Source organism: Drosophila navojoa, chromosome 5 (assembly GCF_054131105.1).
Source record: "Drosophila navojoa isolate 15081-1374.11 chromosome 5, UAZ_NAV_1.0, whole genome shotgun sequence".
Taxonomy (NCBI): Eukaryota; Metazoa; Arthropoda; class Insecta; order Diptera; family Drosophilidae; genus Drosophila; species Drosophila navojoa.
In genome coordinates, this window is record NC_142893.1 from 23,165,242 (window position 1) to 23,184,233 (window position 18,992).

Consider the following 18,992-nt stretch of genomic DNA (forward strand, 5'->3'; position numbering starts at 1 on the left):
ACAGTTTATTTAATTTCCTATTGACTACTTAAACTTTCGATATCTATCGACTTCTGAACTTGTTTGCACGATTTTACTATCGATGGCAATCAGCTGATGTTTATGAGTAACCGCTTATATCGATTTCAACTGTTGAGCCAATAATAATAACAATTTAACTGCACCATGAGTGATTCGCAGTTGAAACCGCCAGCATCAATGGATAAAACCCCTCTGAAGCCACCAGCTGTGGCTTCCTTAGCTGTCAATAGCTTACAGCTGCCCAGCTCAGCGGCACAGAAACTGAAGAGCTCGGGCTCCGCAACAGGCAATCCACGCAACAAATGCGCCCTGAAGCCTGGCTACTCCTTGATGAGCTGGATACGTCTATGCAATTCGGGTGCTGATCTTTCTGGCACTGGAGGACGCGTGGTACCAGTTAGTCGTAGTGAACTGGCGCTTCACAATCAGGTGAACGATGCCTGGATGGCTATACGAGGCAAAGTATTCAACGTAACTCGGTATATGGACTTTCATCCGGGCGGAGTAGATGAGCTAATGCGCGGTGTTGGACGTGATGCTACCAAGCTGTTCGATGAAGTGCATGCCTGGGTTAACTACCCTCAGTTGCTAGGCAAATGCTATGTGGGTCCGTTGAAGGATAACGTTGTGGTCAACGAAGAAACAGATTTAATCCGTCCACCGCCAGCCCCAACGGAGCTTGTGCCGCGTTTCGATTGGATTCAACAGCGCAGTGAATTGACACTCTGTTTCTATACGCGACGCCTGGCTAATCCAGGATTGCTGCTAAAGCGGAAGGACACTTCTGATGTGGAGCTGGAGGTACGCGTGCAATTGGCGAACATCTGGCATGTCTTCAGTTTCAAGATTAGCGCCGCCATTGTCTGGCCGCCTAAAGCTGTGCGTGTGGGTCCAGAGACGGGCAAAATCGAAGTGGTGCTCACCAAGCAGGTGGCTGAGCCATGGCAGACATATGGCAGCCATGAGATAAGTAAGCTGAATTCAACGTGTGATGAGCACTTAACATATGAGGTGCTGAATTGCGAGGCATTTAATCATGACTCTTTTGAGCTGTGCCTGCAAAGCATTGAGCAATCGGTGCTTGTGCATCTGCCAGTGGGCTATCACCTGGATATCCAGCTCCCACACAATGGTGAGTTGCTAGAGCGAAGCTATACACCCGTGCCACACAACTGCCTGCTTTCTAACAGCGAACAAATCGACGCCAATGCGAGTCCCAGCACTCGACAAGAATTTCTCATAAAGCACTATGAAAAGGGAGCAGTTTCCAGTCAGTTAAAGCAGCTCCAACCAGGTTCCACAGTGCAATTGAGTCTGCCGCGTGGCAATTTCGGGCTATCCGCATTAGAGGCACATCGCAACATTTTGCTGTTGGCTGCGGGCAGCGGTATTACGCCCATCCTAAGTCTGCTGCGGCCTTTGCTCAAGCGGCAATCGAATCGCCTGTAAGTGTTTCAAGTTTTATCTTCTTATGCTCTAATTGATTAAAGGATTTCCCACAGCGAACGTCTTCACCTGATGTACTTCAACAAGACTCAAGCCGATATCTGGCTTAAGGACAAGTTTCAAGCTCTACAGGATGCTGATGAACGCTTCACTTGCAAAAACATTTTGTCGGAGGCGGGTGGTCGTATTTCCCAAGAGCTGCTGGCGCCTTTTTTCAGTAGGCAGCAAGCCGAGTCCTTCAGCTTTGTGGCTGTATGTGGACCTGCCGGCTTTAATACAGCCGCGGTGAACAGCTTGAAGGAACTACAATTGAAGCCGGAGCAGATGCATGTTTTTCAGTGATAAAATTTGTTCAAATAGTCATGCTCAATAATTTCTTGTTTAAATGATAATCAGGCCAGTGACAATTAGTTGCAGCTTGTTTAAAATATATAGTAAAGTTCTTGTATATCAGTTCTTTCCTATAAATTATCCATAGTAATAATGTTGCTGTTGATAAGCGCTACTGGCCTGATCATTATTACTAATGTTTTATAAATGTAATTTTCTTTTTAGCATTTAGTATTTTTTTGTTTATATATATTTATACATCATTGTTTTCAATAATTTAATAAGATTAACAAATACTAGAAAATTGTTATTCCTGACGTTTTTGTTTACAGAAAAAGGTGTCGTCGTCACTGACTAAATTTTGCACAGCAGTCGCTCAGTTTTCGAAAATATATGTATATTCACATATATATTTAATGTTGGGAGATAAATTGTGTGTTGTCGAGAACACTGAAAGGCTTTTCGAAATATACAATCATTGAAATCAACTACATAATATAATTTTGACATCAAAAACCAATCGTCGTAAACATGGCATAATTTAGTTTTTAACGAAATTGCGACTTGCGAATCATTTGCACAATTAGCCTGTTAACTGTTAAGTAAACATGCGAGTGTGTGTGTGTTTATTTTCTGTTCGAGTGTATGTGTGTGTGTGTATGCTTGTAGGTTTTGTGGCGTCTTCTAGTAAGAACGAATTGCTGGTGGCACCGTCTCTACCTCATTGTCCAGAGTCTGGTCAATAACTGGTCTGTATTTGAGTTCCACATCGCCATCATCGCTACACACCCAGGCGAGCGTGTGCTTACGCCAATGCTGGTCGATGGGCTTCTTCTGCTGCGATTCCAAGGGCTTACTATAGTCCTGTATAAGACAAACAATAGGAGGCATTTTTAAGCAGTCGAGTGAAAGCACATTATTTATGTTTTCCTTACGTATTCATCGATGCGATCCTTGAAATCCTCACGCGCGTGTGCGCCACGTGATTCCTTGCGCGCCTCGGCTCCGACGATGGTCATTTGAGCATTAGCAAGCAAATTCTGCAGCTCCAGTGTCTCAATTAGATCCGAGTTCCACACAAGCGACCTAGACTCGCGTAAATTCAATATCTAATAGGCAATCATCGGTAGATTTTGGAGCTACGTACTTGTCAATAACTTTGATGTCCTTGAACTGTTTGTAGATCTCCTTCATTTCGCTAACGCCCTTCTGCAAAATAGGTCCATCGCGGAATACAGCAGCATGGTTCTGCATGCAGCGCTGCATCTTGAGGCGCAGATCAGCGGTGGTTATGTTGCCATTTGCATGACGCAGCTTATCCAAATTGGCTACAGAGAACTCGCCAGCATTCTGCAAATGATTTAGCGAATCAGTAAAAAATTCTAATGGAAGTTTTTTAATATATAGTTGACTTACGTCCTTCAACTCGGGTGCTTTCTCGCCGGGTTTGTTTTCCTCGGCAATGGTCTTAGCGCAGGCACGGCCGAACACCACCAAATCCAGCAGGGAGTTGGCACCCAATCGATTGGCGCCATGCACAGAGCTACAGGCTGCCTCACCGGCCGCATAGAGACCGCGCACAATCTTGTCCTTGCCGTTTTCGTCAATGGTCAGCACCTGGCCACGATAATTAGTTGGGATGCCACCCATGTTGTAGTGCACAGTGGGCAATACGGGGATAGGTTCGCGGGTGACATCGACGCCAGCGAAAATCATAGCAGTCTCTGAAATGCCGGGCAGACGTTCAGCCAGCTGTTTGGGCGGCAAATGATGCAGCTGCAGGAATACGTGATCTTTTTCGGGTCCTACACCACGGCCCTCCATAACCTCAATGGTAATGGAGCGAGAGACAACATCGCGAGAGGCCAAATCCTTGGCGACAGGTGCATAGCGCTCCATGAAACGTTCGCCCTTGGAATTGATCAGATAGCCACCTTCACCGCGGCAGCCCTCAGTGATAAGACAGCCGGCACCATAGATTCCAGTCGGATGGAACTGCACAAACTCCAGATCTTCTGAGGGCAGACCCTGACGGGCCACCAATGCGGTGCCATCGCCAGTGCAGGTATGCGCAGAGGTGCAGGAGAAGAAGGCGCGTCCATAGCCACCTGTGGCAATGACCGTATTCTTTGCACGGAAACGGTGCAGGCTACCATCCTCCAAATTAAGGGCCAGCACACCACGGCATTCGTCGTTCTCGAAAATCAGATCCAGAGCAAAGTACTCCACAAAGTAGTTGCAATCGTAGCTCAACGACTGGCCATACAGGGTGTGTAGCAGCGAGTGGCCGGTACGATCCGCAACGGCGCAACATCTGTGGGCCTGACCACCCTTGCCGAACTTCAGACTCTGGCCACCGAAGGCACGCTGATAGATCTTGCCATCCTGGGTGCGAGAGAAGGGCATGCCGTAGTTCTCCAGCTCAATGACAGCCTTGGGTGCCTCGCGTGTCATATAATGAATGGCATCCTGGTCGCCCAGCCAGTCACTGCCCTTCACCGTATCGTACATGTGCCACTTCCAGTCATCCTCCTCCATATTGCCAAGCGCTGCATTAATGCCTCCCTGCGCAGCAATCGTATGCGAGCGTGTAGGAAAAAGTTTTGTGATAACCGCTGTGCGGAAGCCCTCAGCGACCAGACCAAAGGCAGCACGCAGTCCTGAGCCGCCGGCACCGACAACAATCGCATCGTATTCGTGATCTACAATCGGATATTGCTTGGAGATGGCATCGGGATTCGCTGATTTAGCCTTCTGGTATCCGGGGGTTATATGATAGCTGCGGCGCTGCTGCGCCGCTGCGGCAGCTACTGTTGCCACACGTTGCTGCAATTGACAAATTGCATGCTGATTAGATTTAATGGAACGTTACGCGATAACTGCAATCAGTCACGTCATTTACGAAGCATCTAACACACGAATGATTTGCAATTTACGATCAGCTGCTTCAATGCAGTCGTATTTAATAACGGATGTAAATTTAATGATTGCAATCAAATAACTACATTTAAAAATTGATACGCTATAGCTATATAACGCCAGTGCTGTCAGAATTTAGATATTGCATGAAGCCCGATTTAGCGGGAAAATGTGATACCCCAAGCATATTAAAATTTCAATATTATAGCAATATTGCCTGATCGTTGATTTGAAATATGCTTTTAAAGGGAAGAGTAAACTATCTCTAATGCGGAGTAACCTGCAGTTTTCATAAATCCATTGGCAATTCCAATCTGACTCAATTGGAAATATGGAGATCCGGTAGCACTGGTCCCCATATCAGCGACATAAAATAACACGGGACGGAGCCTAAAATTCTGCCACTCCTGCATTAGGTCAATTTAGTGAATTGCGCGCACAATTATCGCGATATCTGAACTGGAGGTGCTAATGGAAATGTTCAGATAAGATGACTTTTGTTTTTGCAAAAAATGGAAAACAACTGCACATTCACACACACACATGTGTATATGGTCAAGAGCGAATGTGTGTATCGGGCAATAATGCAGATTGAAGAGAGCCGCACACGCCATGGGACGATTCCCATTGACTAACGTTCACAAAGCTTTGTATTGAGGATTATCAGTTAAACCGTCGCTTAGAAGAACGCGCACACACACACACAAACATTTAATTGCTTATGTAATAATTAGCATTTAAAATATAGCTCATATCAATAATTTGCATTGTATAATCAGCTGTGTGGCAGCGGTCGCGCCTCTCTCGCATGTGGACATTGAATGTAGGGGCTTATCTGCATGACTGAACACTTAAATAACACACAAAACGCACACTAACATCGCCTATCAGAATGCCGAATTTTGATGTCGCATCTGTTGCCAAACTTGTCTCACGGGGCGATTTCGGTGCGTAGTACATGCAACATAACCTCTGTGCATCACTTGCACTCTCGATTTCAATTGAGCAAGGAAAATTGCAGTCGAGTTAAATTCAAATTCGTAATGTGTGTTGGGTTTACGCAATGATAGGGAAACCTTTGTTGCTATCTGTTAGCCAGGCGCAAATTTAACAAATTACATAACACTGCCACGGGCTCAGGGAGGGCCGAAATTTTGGTAGCACTTCTAGAGGCTGGATCGAGATTTTGAAATACTCGCTGACGAATTAGTTAGCTTGCTGACAAATGTATACCTTTGTCAAACAATTAATTGAATTGCATTGATACCTACCATTGAGGCGAATGCAGTTTTGGCCAAAATCGATGGCGCACGCATAATTCCGGACATCTTGTTGGGTGTTGCTGCTCAGCTGTTTGTCTGCAATAAAAGGTACACTTTAGTTTAGCTTGTGCCCGATCCCCTCAGACAGTGTTGGCTCTTAAATGTGAGAGAGTGAAAACGCACAACGTTGCGTTTTTGTGGCAATGTGAACAAAATGAAAAGTTTACAAACTTTTAAAAGTTATATGTCGACTGCAGTGTGACCCGAGTTTGGAAAATTGAGAAATACATTTCCTACCAGGGGTGCAAACAATTATCGCTCTGATGCTGGCATCGATACTTTTGTGGAGTAACATATGTTTCTTCATCTGTTCATTGTTTTGTTTTTAAAACGTAATATTCGAATTTCGAACTTGCTTTTACAAATCTGTTTTTACTACGCATTTTTTAAATATTTTAAATACAGTATGCCTGGCTATATAGCAACAGTTGTCTGTTCACAGTGTGACCAGATTAAAAACAAACACATTAAATTGGATTTTAATAAAATATAATGTTAGTCGCGTTTTGTAAATGTGCATCGGTAAAGTTCACGTACATTATATATATAAATGCTAACTATTTGAGATTCTTTATTTGGGTGCTCTAGATCCACACCTATTTGCATATTCCTCCGAAGTAAAGTCCGACATATTGTTAATGCCCATTTTCCAAGTTACTTCGCCATTCTCGTACTTTTTATTATGTTCCTCGACTTTTGCCTTAGCTTTTTCGTATAACGAACGACGCATTTGGTCTTCATCGCCTTCATATACCTTGTTATGGGTAGTCTACAATATTTAGATGTGTCAATTACTCTGTTGAGTTGCTTAGTATAGTAAAAATTACCTTAAACTGTGTCCACTCATCGTCACTAACGAGCGACATTTTTAATTTGTTCAATTTGTCGATAGAAATCGCAATAAATGTTTCTCTCGACTATGTATTGAGTTCAAGATGACTAATTTGCAAACATGTAATGCGCAAAACAATCAACACAATGCAAAATCAAAACAAAGTCAACAGCATTTGCGTGAAGTGGGCTGCATGTAATCTACAACTGTTGTGGCTCACTGTTAACATCGCATTTATGGTTTTGCTATCGGCTACAAAATATAGCCTACGTGGCAACGCCATTAACATTGACTCTGTCCTCTGTCTCTGTTTATGTTTTATGTACATACATACATATGTATGTATGTATTATAGCTAGAGTAGTAGGAATAAGCTTGAACTTTTTTAATCAAAATTTTAAAGGATATGTCAAGTTTCTGGGACAGACCTGGTGGACATAATCAATATATAGCAGCACTTTTAGCATCACTCAGCGTATTTAATTTTGGTGTCACAATTGGCTGGTCAGCGCCTGCGGTTTTCGCGGTTACGGAACAAAAATATTATGGTTTTGCAGTGAGTCTGACCCAATATGGCTGGACCTGTGCAATGGCCAACTTAGGGTGCGGCCTAACGATGGTGCCGGCCGGTGCTTTAGCCAATTGTATAGGCCGGAAGCTAATAATGCTGCTAGCGGTGCCCCCATACATAGCAGGATGGGCGTTAACGATCTATCCGTTTAATATGTATTTGCTCATGTTCTCGCGGCTATTGCAAGGCCTAAGCGCCGGCTGTTATATTATAATCGCACCGGTGTACTGTGTGGAAATATCGCAACTGGAAGTGAAGCCATATATTGGCAATTTCCCCCTAATATTCTATTTTCTGGGAATCCTATATGCTTATGTCCTGGGCGCCTTCAATAATATGCGATACCTAAATTACGGCTGCGCCGTTACGCCGGCCGTGTTTCTGCTCACCTTCGTGTGGATGCCGGAATCGCCGGTGTATTATATGCTTAAGAACATGAAGATGAAGGCCATTGGTTCGCTTCAATGGCTACGGGGCAAGCATATGGATGCGGTTAGAGAGTATGACGACATCATGGGAACCATAGAGACGCTTCGAAACAATAATACGTACAGCTGTCAGAAATTGCGGCGCTTAGCCTCGGCCAAGTCAATTATTATATGCACGATCATGGCGGCATTCAAGAACTTATGTGGCGGCATTGCTATCATAATGTATGTCACACTTATGCTAAACGCGGCCGATAGCCAAATTTTCATGGACTCCAAAGTTTCCACCATATTTATTGGAATCTCTGTCCTAATATCTACCCTGATTTCGGTGCACAAATTTGACAGTCGTCGAACTTTGATGATGTGGTCGATCATAATGGTGGCTCTAAATTGTGCTTTGCAATCCATTTATTTTCAGCTGAAGGATACCTACGTGCATACGCTTCAATGGCTGCCCATTGTGAGCTTCTGTTGTTTCTCCTTCTTCTTTGGACTGGGCGTGGGTATTTATCCGTTCGTTATGATGCGCCAATTTTTCGGAGAGAATATTGAAATTCTGTCAGCTAGTATCGTTTGGACGCTTAATGAACTGTTTGGTTTTTGCGGGGCGGTGTCATTTCCATATATATTGCATGTTTGGAATATGGCCGTATGTTTCTGGATATTTACAGCCCTCGCATTTTTTTGCCTGATATTTATATACTTACTAGTGCCAAATACTAAAAAGATTGACGATAATACAGAAATGATGGATGGTAAACGGAATACCGTTACTAAATAAATATCACAAAAAACAAGCTTACATTCATCCTTTGCTACGGACTGAATACGAGACCATTTGTTCTTTAAGATGCCGACGATTGTTTCATAATAATTGCACTCAGTCGCAATCGAGTTCGAATTCGAGTTTTAAAATTCATAAGATTGAAGCCAAACTCAATAAATTTCAGTGTTTGCATCAAGAGCTTAAGAACTCCCTACAAAGCTAAAAAGGTCATACACGACCTTGGAGTTTGAGAAAATTCGTCTAAAAATCGAGAACAAGTCCGATATGACTACCATAATACTTATGTAGCTGTTGATTCTGAACTTAGCTTCAATGCATGGCTTCTCTAAAGACAAAAAATTGTAATTAAAAAGCATCCAGAATAAAGTTAGTAATTATGCAGTCGCTGGCTTTATATAGCAACTGTGATTCAATGAAACAAAATAATATGCATATCTGAGTCTAATACCGTGCTTGACTTCAAGATCTAGTTCAATACCCACTTAGCCTATGTAATCTGTGGGCTTGTCAAGAGGAGTTCTGTTCAAGTGAGGGATCTATTTAAAGGAAATAAAACTGTCAGTAGCGATTTCAAACAGGACGCGACTCACGACATTTGTGACGCGCACTGTTAGTGTCGTAGAGTTGTGGTGAATACGAAACAATTTATCTTTGTTGCTCCATAAAGTGGCAACAATTCAAAGGAGAATATAAGTTTCAAATTCGAACATAGTTGGCCTACCGAATTCGGTTTGAATGTCTAACGAACAATGCGTAGTTCGGCAGTTAATTTTCTCTCTTAAATAAGTTTTATCTTTTCGGACATCTATTGACTTGAAAATTGGGAGAACAAGTATTAGGGATTAGAGATTAAGTATGCCTGTACTCAGACAATATTTCGCTGGCTTAGCAGCGGCATTCGGAGCATTTTGCTTGGGCGCCTCTATTGGCTGGACAGGACCGATGGAGACCCCGATAAAATCAGGAAAAGCTTACAAATTTAGCGTATCGGGAGACAGTTGGGGCTGGATTAGTTCGATGTTAACATTTGGAGCTGCTTGCATGTGCATACCCGTGGGAATATTGATTGCCAAATTTGGACGAAGACTAATCATGCTCTACATATGTATACCATATTTAATTGGGTGGGGACTAATTCTCGGTGCGCAACACTCGGCCATGCTGTACCTAGGCAGATTTATCATTGGCGCCTGCGGCGGCTCGTTTTGTGTTATGGCACCCGTTTACACAACAGAAATCGCCCAGCTCTCAGTACGCGGTGTGATGGGCTGCTTCTTTCAACTACTGATTGTGCATGGCATTCTCTACGGCTTTATTGTGGGCGCCTACTGTGACCCACTCGTGGTCAACATCCTGTGCACCATCTTGCCACTGTTGTTTGTGTTATTTATGTTTTGGATGCCAGAATCGCCGGTGTTCCTTGCCCAACAGGGCGAGATAGAGAAGGCAACGAAGGCATTGAAGTGGTTGCGAGGCGATAATATGGATGTTGCCGGAGAAATTACCACGATGATAGCAGATTCGAAAAAGGAGACTGCCTCCTATAAAGAAGCCTTCTCGCGTAAGGTCACACTCAAGGGTCTGGGTATAGCAATCGCACTCATGCTATTGCAGCAGTTGACAGGCATCAACGCCATTCTATTCTACGTGACCACCATTTTCATTCAAGCTGGCACGAATCTGAGCGCCAATGTTAGTACGATTATCATTGGCGTCGTCCAGGTGGTCGCCACGATAGCTGCGATATTACTAATAGAGAAAGCTGGCCGCAAACTGTTGCTGCTCATCTCGGCAATTGTGATGGGTGCGACGACCCTAGTGATGGGATGTTATTTTGAATGGCTCAAAAATAAGGATGTTGGCTGGCTGCCAATTTTAGCTATAAGCTTATTTATAATTGGATTCTCGTTGGGCTTCGGCCCAGTGCCGTGGCTAATTATGGCCGAGCTGTTTTCAGAGGACGTGAAGCCGGTGTGCGGTGCAATTGTTGGCACTTCCAGTTGGCTTTTTGCATTCTGTGTGACCAAACTGTTTCCCATCACATTAGATGCCATCGGTCCTTCCTATACCTTTTGGATATTTACAATTTTCGCAATATTGGGCTGTGTATTCGTGATTTTTTTCGTCCCAGAAACAAAGAACAAGGCTCTGGATGATATTCAAGCTATACTCTCTGGTAAATAAATATTGTTTAACCTTTCATTACTGGGTCGCATCACTGCTGAACTGATGGCTTACGGGAATTTCATTTGTCAATTTTTGGTTACTGATTTACACTTCTTGTATTTTCTTCCACTATTTTATACCAGTAAAGGTATAATGCAGTACACAATGTAGCATAAGTATGGCATAGGTGGAATAGCCTAGATAGTATTGGTATAATACATCATGATATAGATTCAATATTGCATGGCTTATGTTCGGTGTATCGTGGTGCAGGTATAGCTGAGAATAGATCCAGGCTTGATTGGCCACAGATACCAGATCCACTTAAAGAAAAACTGTTTAAATCTTCTAACGTTTTCTAGAATCTAGCACACTTTGAACTGTAGTAATTTAAAACTGACACAGACACACATCAGTTGGTAAAAACTAAAAAAAAAAAAGAAATAAATAAAAAAAAAGTTTATATATAAAAATATATAATTTTAATAAATTATATGTGTACATAAATGATTTCACCTATTTATAAATGGGCTTGAAAAGACAATATATTGCCGGCATAATTGGCTCAATGGGCGCCCTGTGCCTGGGCATGGCTTTGGGTTGGTCGGGACCAGCCCAAATGCTAATATCAAAAGGGAAAGGATATAAGCGCTTCAAGCCCAGCGATGACGAGTTCAGCTGGATGGCCGCGCTGGTTCCTCTGGGCGCTGCTTGCACTTGTCTGCCGGTTGCCTTTTTGTCTGGAGTTTGTGGACGCAAAATAGTGATGCTGGCGGTGGTGGTTCCACTGCTGCTGGGCTGGATCTTGATCACTGCAGCGACGCATGTGATAATGGCGCAGGTGGGACGCTTCTTAACGGGAGCCTCGGTCGGGGTCTACTGTGTACTGGTGCCCATCTACAATACGGAAATATCCGAAGTGGCATCGCGCGGCATAATGGGCTGCTTTTATCAGCTGTGGCTTACCATTGGTATATTGACCAGCTACATCGTCGGCGGCTATGTCAGCTTAATGGTCTTCAACATCTTCTCCACCATCATGCCCGCTGTGTACTTCTTGTTATTCATTTGGATGCCCGAGTCGCCCGCCTACTACGTGCAGAAAGGAAAACTGGATAAGGCGGAGAAGACTTTGTATTGGCTGCGCGGAAAGGATGCGGATATATCCGCAGATTTGAGTGCCATGGCTGCCGAGACTAAGAAAGAGAAAGTCAATATGCACGACGGTATGTGCCGCAAGACCACCCGCAAGGGCCTTGGCATATCGATAACGCTGCTCGCCCTGCAGCAGTTTATTGGCATCAACGCCGTTGCCTTCTATACGACGACCCTCTTCGAGGACGCCGGAACCGGACTACCGTCGGAGGTCTGCACCATTATCATCGGAATCGTTGGCTGCGTTGCCGTCATACCGTCCATCCTGTTCATCGATCGTGGCGGGCGCCGTATATTCCTGTTCGTCGCCGCTGCCGTAATGTGCGTCAGCCACTTCCTGTTGGGGGTCTACTTCCACTGGCTAATGCACAAGAACGTGGGCTGGCTGTCGATACTAGTGGTCTGCATATTCGTCTTCGCCTTCTCGATGGCCTTTGGCCCCGTGCCGTGGCTGATCATGGCCGAGCTCTTTGCGGAGGATGTGAAGCCGCTCTGCGGCGCTATAGTTGGCACGTTGACCTGGATATTTGGATTTCTTGTCACCAAATTTTTTCCAGAATGCTTGAACCACATGGGGCCGGCGGCAACCTTTTGGATGTTCTCAGGCGTCGCACTGTTGGCCTTTCTTTTCATTTTTGTTGTGCCTGAAACAAAAGGCAAGACCTTGGATCAAATCCAAACAGAGCTCCAAGGCAAGCCAAAGAATTAGACATTCACACTCACAGATCACCTTTTGTTAAATGTTCCGAATCCGCGTAAATGCTGATAGATTGTGTATATACTTGTATATGTATACACCTTTGATAGATTTTCCAGTTAGTCAAGCTTTAATAATTTTCATAGTTAATATAGTACAAAATTTTCGTTCCGAATAGATATAAACGTTTAGAGCAGAACGAATATACATATTTGATTTTACGCTGAGAATACTATCGTATACCAGGAGTGTGTGTAGTAATTTCGGGGTACAGTTATATACATATATAACTGATCACTCCTTGGAGGATGCATATGTTTCCCAATCATCGTATCAGACAAGAAAATGATATCGTCTAGGAAACTCATTAATTAACAGATAATGGTAATATTTCAACATCTGAAAGTATATAATATTGTAATTTAGGTATCATATAATTAACAAATTTGGTAGATTCCCAAATTTATGTATCCAAATTATTTATAAAAATTTCAAAATTATTTAAATGAATACTTATATATTAAATCTATATAGTATGAATATCAATTTATTTTATTTAACGAAGGCGAAATGCAGCAGAGGTGCCGTCTACTTGTTTTCATTGCAGCCCTGGGCTTGCATTTCTTAGTTACCGTTATTCCGTTACCACAAGTTCGATCCATTTGACCCATGCCACATCAGGTGTTTAACTATCATTTGTCACATCGATTTATCGATTAGTTTAATTATTAGAGGCATTGCCTTTCATACACATTTATTGTATGTGTATGTGTGTGTGTGTGTGCCTGTGTGTGTACAATCTAATCAAGGGCAACTGTTAACTATTGCTATTAGGAATGGCATTGTAATAGCGGATGTGCACCATAACTGTAAATAATTTATTTCTGCATTTGGCTAATTTGATTTACATGGATGTGTTTGTTGCTGTTCTACTCGCATTTCGTTTTCCATTTTCCATAGATATCATGCCACTTGCTTTGTCGCATACAGTTCTTATACCCTATATATGAGTGGAGTGGACTAGATTAAATTCCAATTATTATTGATAGTGACATATGTACATACATGGATATGTATGTATATGTAAAACTATTTGTGTCATTTCAGAAAATAGATTCTCTTGTTATTCACCTATAACTTAAATGTAAGCTTATTTTGCTTCGAAATATATGCGCTGAGAGCGAATGCCCTTTATAAATTCTGACGATTCTGACAGATTTATTACGTGTACACTGTACAGGTCATCTGTTAGTCGGTCAATTTCACTTATTGCATTCTTGTTAATGCTATGGTCCTCTGTTTTCATCGTTCCTCCTCAGTATACGCTTAATTACAGTTACATTCGCGCGCTTGACTATTGCGGTCGCTAACGGTAAAGTCGCGCACTATTGTTAGTCGAGCGCCCTTTACGAGGTTACTTAAAGCCTTAGCAATAAAATATTGCATCTAATAAATTTGACGGATTTGTGATACTGAAAAAGTGCGTTGACATTAAATAATATACTGATAAATTTCATTATATCACCCACTATGCATTGACCCATATGTGCGTGTGCACATATACACTAATGCGCATACATATGTATGTACATGCATATGTATCTCATAATTATCGGCAAAGCTGCTCTCAGCAGATCAACATTTTGCGTTCATTCGCGCTCGCATTTCTTGTCTGCTTATAATCCAATTTGTCATACATGCATATGTATGTATATATGTATGCAGCCTGTACATATACATATATACATATGTATATATGCTATGTGCCTGTAAATTTGTGCTTGCATTGCATATACATATGTATGTGCGTATGTATTTGTTTTGCTCGCTGCTTATCCGTTGTTTTGGCGCCAAATTGCCAGAGACCTCGTTTAACATACCGAATGCTATAAAGAGAGCACGCAAAAGCGTACGCTCTCTGAGCAAGTTAACAGGGTGGTCGATTTGGCACTGCTAATGCTGTGGTGAATATACTTATGCATAAGGACTTGAAACGAGCAACGTTCACTTTGCGAGACTAAATGCTCAAATTTGTTTTATATTTTAGTACATTTTCAAAATATTGCTAGAGCCGAAAAGATAAACATACCTATTGCAATTAGAGTAGCTAAGTTCTATTCGAGTTTAATTTATGGTACATCAATGCCAAATGTTTATAGCTGTGAAAGGAGTCGAAAACAAATCACGACCGAAAACAACCCCCAGTTGGGGAATAAGAACAGACAGAGCGCCAACATTCAGTCAGTAAGAATCGCAGTCGCATTTACAGTTGACGTTGCGAGGTGTATTATCATACGCTGCTAGAATAAATTCTATTTATTTTATTGCTGCGCTTTTCATCTCGAGGCAATTCACAATGCAATTTCATAAGTGAGCGAGTGCATAAATATAAATAAATCAAGAATACCCTCTCATATAGACAAAATGTGTCCAACGTAGAAAAAAAGTGGATTCAAGTGTCGTGCAAAGCTTTCTAAGCAATCACGTGGCTGTGTGTATTAATAGCGTAACTCAAAAGTGTAAACTTATTAAAAATAAATAAATATATTAAGTAAATCACAGTTAAATTATATGTATTTTGCTAAATAGGCCCATTAGAGTATTAAACTCATTGAAAAATCGAATTATCAAATGGCTGCTGTGTTGCTGGGGTGGCGCCCTCTGCCGCTTGCTTTTAGCAATCAGCTGGCACAAATGGCGCTTGGCCGGCCAAGCTTTGTTGTCGCTGCTCTGCTCGCTCTCTCCATTCTGAAACCTTGTAAACATTTCATTTCTTCCTATTTCTGCTGTTGCGTCCTCTCTCTCTTTCTCTGTTTTCGACTCACTAGAACATTTATTTGCTCTCTCTGTGTGTTCTTGACAATGAAAAGTGCAATAACGGCTGTTTATTGTCTGTCTGCGCGTGTGTCTGTGTGTATGGCATTGGATATGTATGTATGTATGTGGCTCATCAAGTCTAGATGAGTCTGTGTGCGTGTGGGTTTGACTTTTATCAGCAAACGAACGCTGGAAAGTAGGCTTTAAAATATGTGATTGTAAAAGTGCACTCTATGCATACATATGTATATGGATACAGGCGTCGAAATATTCAGTAGTCCATAACTATGCATTCTAATGCATGTGCTACAATGACAGTGCGTATATATTTGGGGACATTTGTTGCGAAAACACAGTGTTTGTTGCTTCAAAGCAGGCAACTACAGTTGCTCCTATTGTGAACGAAAATAGGAAGGGTACTACGCTGACCAGCTGGCATCTCGCTTTCGATCTTGGCACTTGTCCAAGTCGAGACGCAACTGCAGCAGCTGTCAACGTCAACAACAATTCATTTTTTTGTCAATTTAGTTTTGTAATATATGGCTAGAGAGTATTGTTACACGGGTCACCTGCAGATTCACCTTGCCCCAAAGCCAGCTCAATAGCTGACCTCTTTGCTTTCTTTTCTTTTTGCTTTTTTCTTTATTTTATTGCCGTCAACATAACAAGCGGCCCACACAATGCACATGCCACTCCCATGTATGCATGTGGCCAAAAAAGGAATGCGAGGGCTGAGTAGGGTTGGTGGGCTTGATTCGACGAGGTTTGGGTGAATGGGCTTAGCGTACACCTGTTTGGCATCAACGTTTTCACCCATGCTCCGTATCGTTTCACGATTTCCGTACCAAAGACGGAAGTAAAAGAGAAAAACAAAGACCAAATTTAAGTAAAAGTTCGTATACCCTTCTTAACGTAGATTAGCTGTAAGTACTAGCAAAAACTCTAAAGACCCCTTTCAATCGAGAGTGTAGAATGTTACTTAGATGAAACTTCTTCTTACAGTAGTTCTTTTCATATTTATAAAATAAAATCATGTTTCAATGTTTTTATATATACTTTAACAAATATTAAAAACTCTTTTTGTGAGAGTATTTCTTGGGCTTTAAGAGAGCTCGATATGTATTTTTTTCCATTATACGAACATATATTGACTCACATCTAATGGGGTTTGTTTGGAAGGCTTGCGCCAAGCAATTTATTTAAACGCTTTGCAAACAAAAAAACAATTTTCTTTATCTGGTTTTTATGCCTTTTGGGTGTTAGCGACACGCAATGCGGTTAATTTTCAATGCCAGAGCCGACTTAGGGGGTTGTTGCTAAAAGTTCTCACCACATTTCTATATTGCAGTTTCTTATAGAGTTGAGGCTACAGCTGAACGTAGACGCATTAAGACAAAAGAAGCAAAATGAATTGGGACTGGGCTGTGGGTGGCATAACGGACGAAATACCTAGGACAACCGGACCCGAGTGCATCAACTATATGACCGATCGACGGCGCTGGACCGAAACGGCACTGCTCTCCGTTCTCTTCGTCTACATCATGCATGGATCGTGGAAGCGCTTAGCTCCCATTCGCTTACCGCCCGCACACGAGATCCAGAAGCCGCATAGTGCGATGCGTCTGCTGCTGCTCATATCAATGTCCGTCATCTTTGGCATCGAGATGGGCTTCAAGTTGGCCGGCGGATCGATGATCTTTGCACTGAATCCCTGTCATGTGCAAACGTGTCTTCAGGTAAGACCTAAATATTTGGCGCTTCTCAACCAATGAAATAAAAATATTGCACACTCGGGTGCTACCGCCTGCATAATACACATTTCCGATCGAATCGGATTTAAATTTGAATGAGTATAAATGTATGTGTTCGCAATGACTGCATTTCTGCCATTGACTGTACCCTTCTCTCGCCACATAATAATTCCGTATTCTGCATTTTCCAGATATATTTGCTGGCCGCCAAGCCCACGAAGACCACAACCGCCCTGTTTCGCATTCAGATGAGCAATTTGAATGGTCCTTTCCTCGCGTTTTTATTTCCCGAAGTCGAGGGTCGCACCTATCCTTTCGAGCAGGCCACCTACTGGATACAGCACGCTCTGCTCTACCTTATACCCATATACATCTTGAGGACTGGTAACTAGTCGATATAGTGTCAGTCAGTCAAGTGGTAATCTAATATAATAAACCGTGTTTGCTTTTAGGCGCCTACACCATCGAGGATCTGGGTGACTTTAAATGGTCCAAAATTGGCACCGCCTTTATGCTCTTCTATCATTTTGTGCTGCTCTCGCCGCTCTCCATAGTAAGTGATAAGCTCACGATTTATACAGTCCCTTTAAGGTTCTCGGTTCTCAATCAGCTGTGCCCTTTTGTTTCCGTATGAAAATATTACGAAAATTATATGACTTTTTATGAATTTGACCTTTCACATATTGTAACTAAATCAACATTTTCGGATGACAAATGATGATGGAAGAAGGTTTTATGAAGATGGATGGCAAAATCATCACTTTGAAATTGTTCGTTTATTAATTCGATTTAGGAATAAACGGAATATTCCTATACTTAATTTAGTGAAGCGGAGAAAGATGTACACATTTTCTTCAACTAGCCTATGTTTAGTTTTATTTTAATAACTAAAATATTCCCCTTCACTTTGCAGTTGACGGGCATCAATCTGGATCATATGCTGTGTGCAGCCGTGTCGGATCCGTTTCAGGGCCAGAACTACAGACTGTTTGCATGCTGTCATCAGGCGCTGCTCTGTCCGCTGCTCAGCAAGGGCACAGCCCTGATCTTTGCCTCGAAGAAGAGTCGCTGCAATGAGAACGCCATACATAATAATGCTGTCGATGGTTGTGAGACTTACATGCCGACGGGATCCGTATCGGGTTCGGGCGCGGGATTGGGATTGGGATCGGGACCGGGTTCGGATCATGTGCTATATCATCAGATGCCGGTGCAGCAGGAGTACATGTCAGCAGATTCAATAACAGCTGAGTACACGATGCCGACCACTAAAATTGACTAGTACAGCGCGTTCATGGGCACTAGGATATGTCTATGTCGATTATACCCGTCAATTTATAGACTATTAGTTGAGTTAGGGAGAACAGCAATAACATCAAGAGTTGGGCTTGGTTCCTACGGAAGCGAGTGACCGACTATAGCTAGTCTAGTCTAGAGCTGTTTCAAAACAAAAAATATGTTAAAATGTATATAATACTCGGAATAAGATTTATGCTCATTGAGGTTTGCTTCAAACGAAATGAAACAGTTCGAAAAGTTCTAGCTCGTTCAATTATAATGCAATTTTACATTTGATAGTTGGTGTAAAATCAAAAGGCATGCATACAATAATATGTACATTTTTAAACGTAAGCGACATACAAAATATACCTAAATAAATAATCAAGCTCACAATGCAAATCGAATCGGTATTATTATGAATTATAAATTGAAATTAACAGCCAAATTGGCCAATCCCCAACAGTGA

General features: G+C 42.3%; 7 protein-coding genes across 12 annotated transcripts; 5 read left to right on the plus strand and 2 right to left on the minus strand.

Moving 5' to 3' along the window:
* Window positions 1–40: 40 nt before the first annotated feature.
* On the plus strand, window positions 41–1,874 carry LOC108653576 (cytochrome b5 reductase 4). The gene is made up of 2 exons (XM_089262558.1): window positions 41–1,464; window positions 1,522–1,874. The coding sequence occupies exons 1-2, from the start codon at window positions 166–168 to the stop codon at window positions 1,807–1,809; spliced, it is 1,587 nt and encodes a 528-aa protein (XP_089118684.1). The 5' UTR covers window positions 41–165; the 3' UTR covers window positions 1,810–1,874.
* A 492-nt stretch (window positions 1,875–2,366) lies between these two features.
* SdhA (succinate dehydrogenase, subunit A (flavoprotein)) lies at window positions 2,367–6,348 on the minus strand. The gene is made up of 6 exons (XM_018104194.3): window positions 6,210–6,348; window positions 5,988–6,074; window positions 3,214–4,623; window positions 2,945–3,147; window positions 2,733–2,883; window positions 2,367–2,661 (listed from the first exon to the last, which is right to left on the minus strand). Exons 2-6 carry the CDS (start codon window positions 6,042–6,044, stop codon window positions 2,482–2,484), a joined length of 2,001 nt encoding a protein of 666 aa, XP_017959683.1. The 5' UTR covers window positions 6,045–6,074; window positions 6,210–6,348; the 3' UTR covers window positions 2,367–2,481.
* Window positions 6,349–6,510: 162 nt separating this feature from the next.
* cer (crammer) lies at window positions 6,511–7,091 on the minus strand. Its single transcript, XM_018104215.3, has 2 exons — window positions 6,866–7,091; window positions 6,511–6,807 (listed from the first exon to the last, which is right to left on the minus strand). The coding sequence occupies exons 1-2, from the start codon at window positions 6,902–6,904 to the stop codon at window positions 6,610–6,612; spliced, it is 237 nt and encodes a 78-aa protein (XP_017959704.1). The 5' UTR covers window positions 6,905–7,091; the 3' UTR covers window positions 6,511–6,609.
* Window positions 7,092–7,220: 129 nt separating this feature from the next.
* On the plus strand, window positions 7,221–8,743 carry LOC108653133 (trehalose transporter 1-like protein). Its single transcript, XM_018103448.3, has one exon. It carries the CDS (start codon window positions 7,277–7,279, stop codon window positions 8,651–8,653), a length of 1,377 nt encoding a protein of 458 aa, XP_017958937.1. The 5' UTR covers window positions 7,221–7,276; the 3' UTR covers window positions 8,654–8,743.
* A 655-nt stretch (window positions 8,744–9,398) lies between these two features.
* On the plus strand, window positions 9,399–10,862 carry LOC108653052 (facilitated trehalose transporter Tret1). The gene has a single exon (XM_018103331.3). It carries the CDS (start codon window positions 9,515–9,517, stop codon window positions 10,841–10,843), a length of 1,329 nt encoding a protein of 442 aa, XP_017958820.1. The 5' UTR covers window positions 9,399–9,514; the 3' UTR covers window positions 10,844–10,862.
* Window positions 10,863–11,308: 446 nt separating this feature from the next.
* On the plus strand, window positions 11,309–13,217 carry LOC108653050 (facilitated trehalose transporter Tret1). The gene has a single exon (XM_018103329.2). It carries the CDS (start codon window positions 11,352–11,354, stop codon window positions 12,687–12,689), a length of 1,338 nt encoding a protein of 445 aa, XP_017958818.1. The 5' UTR covers window positions 11,309–11,351; the 3' UTR covers window positions 12,690–13,217.
* A 749-nt stretch (window positions 13,218–13,966) lies between these two features.
* Window positions 13,967–18,930, plus strand: LOC108655160 (transmembrane protein 164). 6 transcript variants are annotated; one of them, XM_030383069.2, is made up of 5 exons: window positions 13,967–14,090; window positions 16,843–17,230; window positions 17,437–17,629; window positions 17,698–17,798; window positions 18,159–18,930. In XM_030383069.2, the coding sequence occupies exons 2-5, from the start codon at window positions 16,901–16,903 to the stop codon at window positions 18,525–18,527; spliced, it is 993 nt and encodes a 330-aa protein (XP_030238929.1). In that variant the 5' UTR covers window positions 13,967–14,090; window positions 16,843–16,900; the 3' UTR covers window positions 18,528–18,930. The 6 variants fall into 6 exon arrangements, with proteins under 6 accessions (XP_030238929.1, XP_089116842.1, XP_089116841.1 ...); XM_089260716.1 differs by lacking the exon at window positions 13,967–14,090 and adding an exon at window positions 14,846–14,921; XM_089260715.1 differs by lacking the exon at window positions 13,967–14,090 and adding an exon at window positions 14,921–15,047.
* Window positions 18,931–18,992: the final 62 nt, after the last annotated feature.

Coding starts and splice junctions, on each gene's coding strand:
- LOC108653133 (XM_018103448.3), top strand. CDS start 7,277: ATGTCAAGTTTCTGGGACAGACCTGGTGGACATAATCAATATATAGCA.
- LOC108655160 (XM_030383069.2), top strand. CDS start 16,901: ATGAATTGGGACTGGGCTGTGGGTGGCATAACGGACGAAATACCTAGG. Junction 17,630..17,697: donor CATATACATCTTGAGGACTG/GTAACTAGTCGA, acceptor GTTTGCTTTTAG/GCGCCTACACCATCGAGGAT. Junction 17,799..18,158: donor TGCTCTCGCCGCTCTCCATA/GTAAGTGATAAG, acceptor TTCACTTTGCAG/TTGACGGGCATCAATCTGGA.
- LOC108653050 (XM_018103329.2), top strand. CDS start 11,352: ATGGGCTTGAAAAGACAATATATTGCCGGCATAATTGGCTCAATGGGC.
- LOC108653052 (XM_018103331.3), top strand. CDS start 9,515: ATGCCTGTACTCAGACAATATTTCGCTGGCTTAGCAGCGGCATTCGGA.
- cer (XM_018104215.3), bottom strand. CDS start 6,904: ATGTCGCTCGTTAGTGACGATGAGTGGACACAGTTTAAG. Junction 6,808..6,865: donor ATGAGTGGACACAGTTTAAG/GTAATTTTTACT, acceptor TAAATATTGTAG/ACTACCCATAACAAGGTATA.
- LOC108653576 (XM_089262558.1), top strand. CDS start 166: ATGAGTGATTCGCAGTTGAAACCGCCAGCATCAATGGATAAAACCCCT. Junction 1,465..1,521: donor TCAAGCGGCAATCGAATCGC/CTGTAAGTGTTT, acceptor AGGATTTCCCAC/AGCGAACGTCTTCACCTGAT.
- SdhA (XM_018104194.3), bottom strand. CDS start 6,044: ATGTCCGGAATTATGCGTGCGCCATCGATTTTGGCCAAAACTGCATTC. Junction 4,624..5,987: donor AAACTGCATTCGCCTCAATG/GTAGGTATCAAT, acceptor TGTCAATTGCAG/CAACGTGTGGCAACAGTAGC. Junction 3,148..3,213: donor AAGCACCCGAGTTGAAGGAC/GTAAGTCAACTA, acceptor AATCATTTGCAG/AATGCTGGCGAGTTCTCTGT.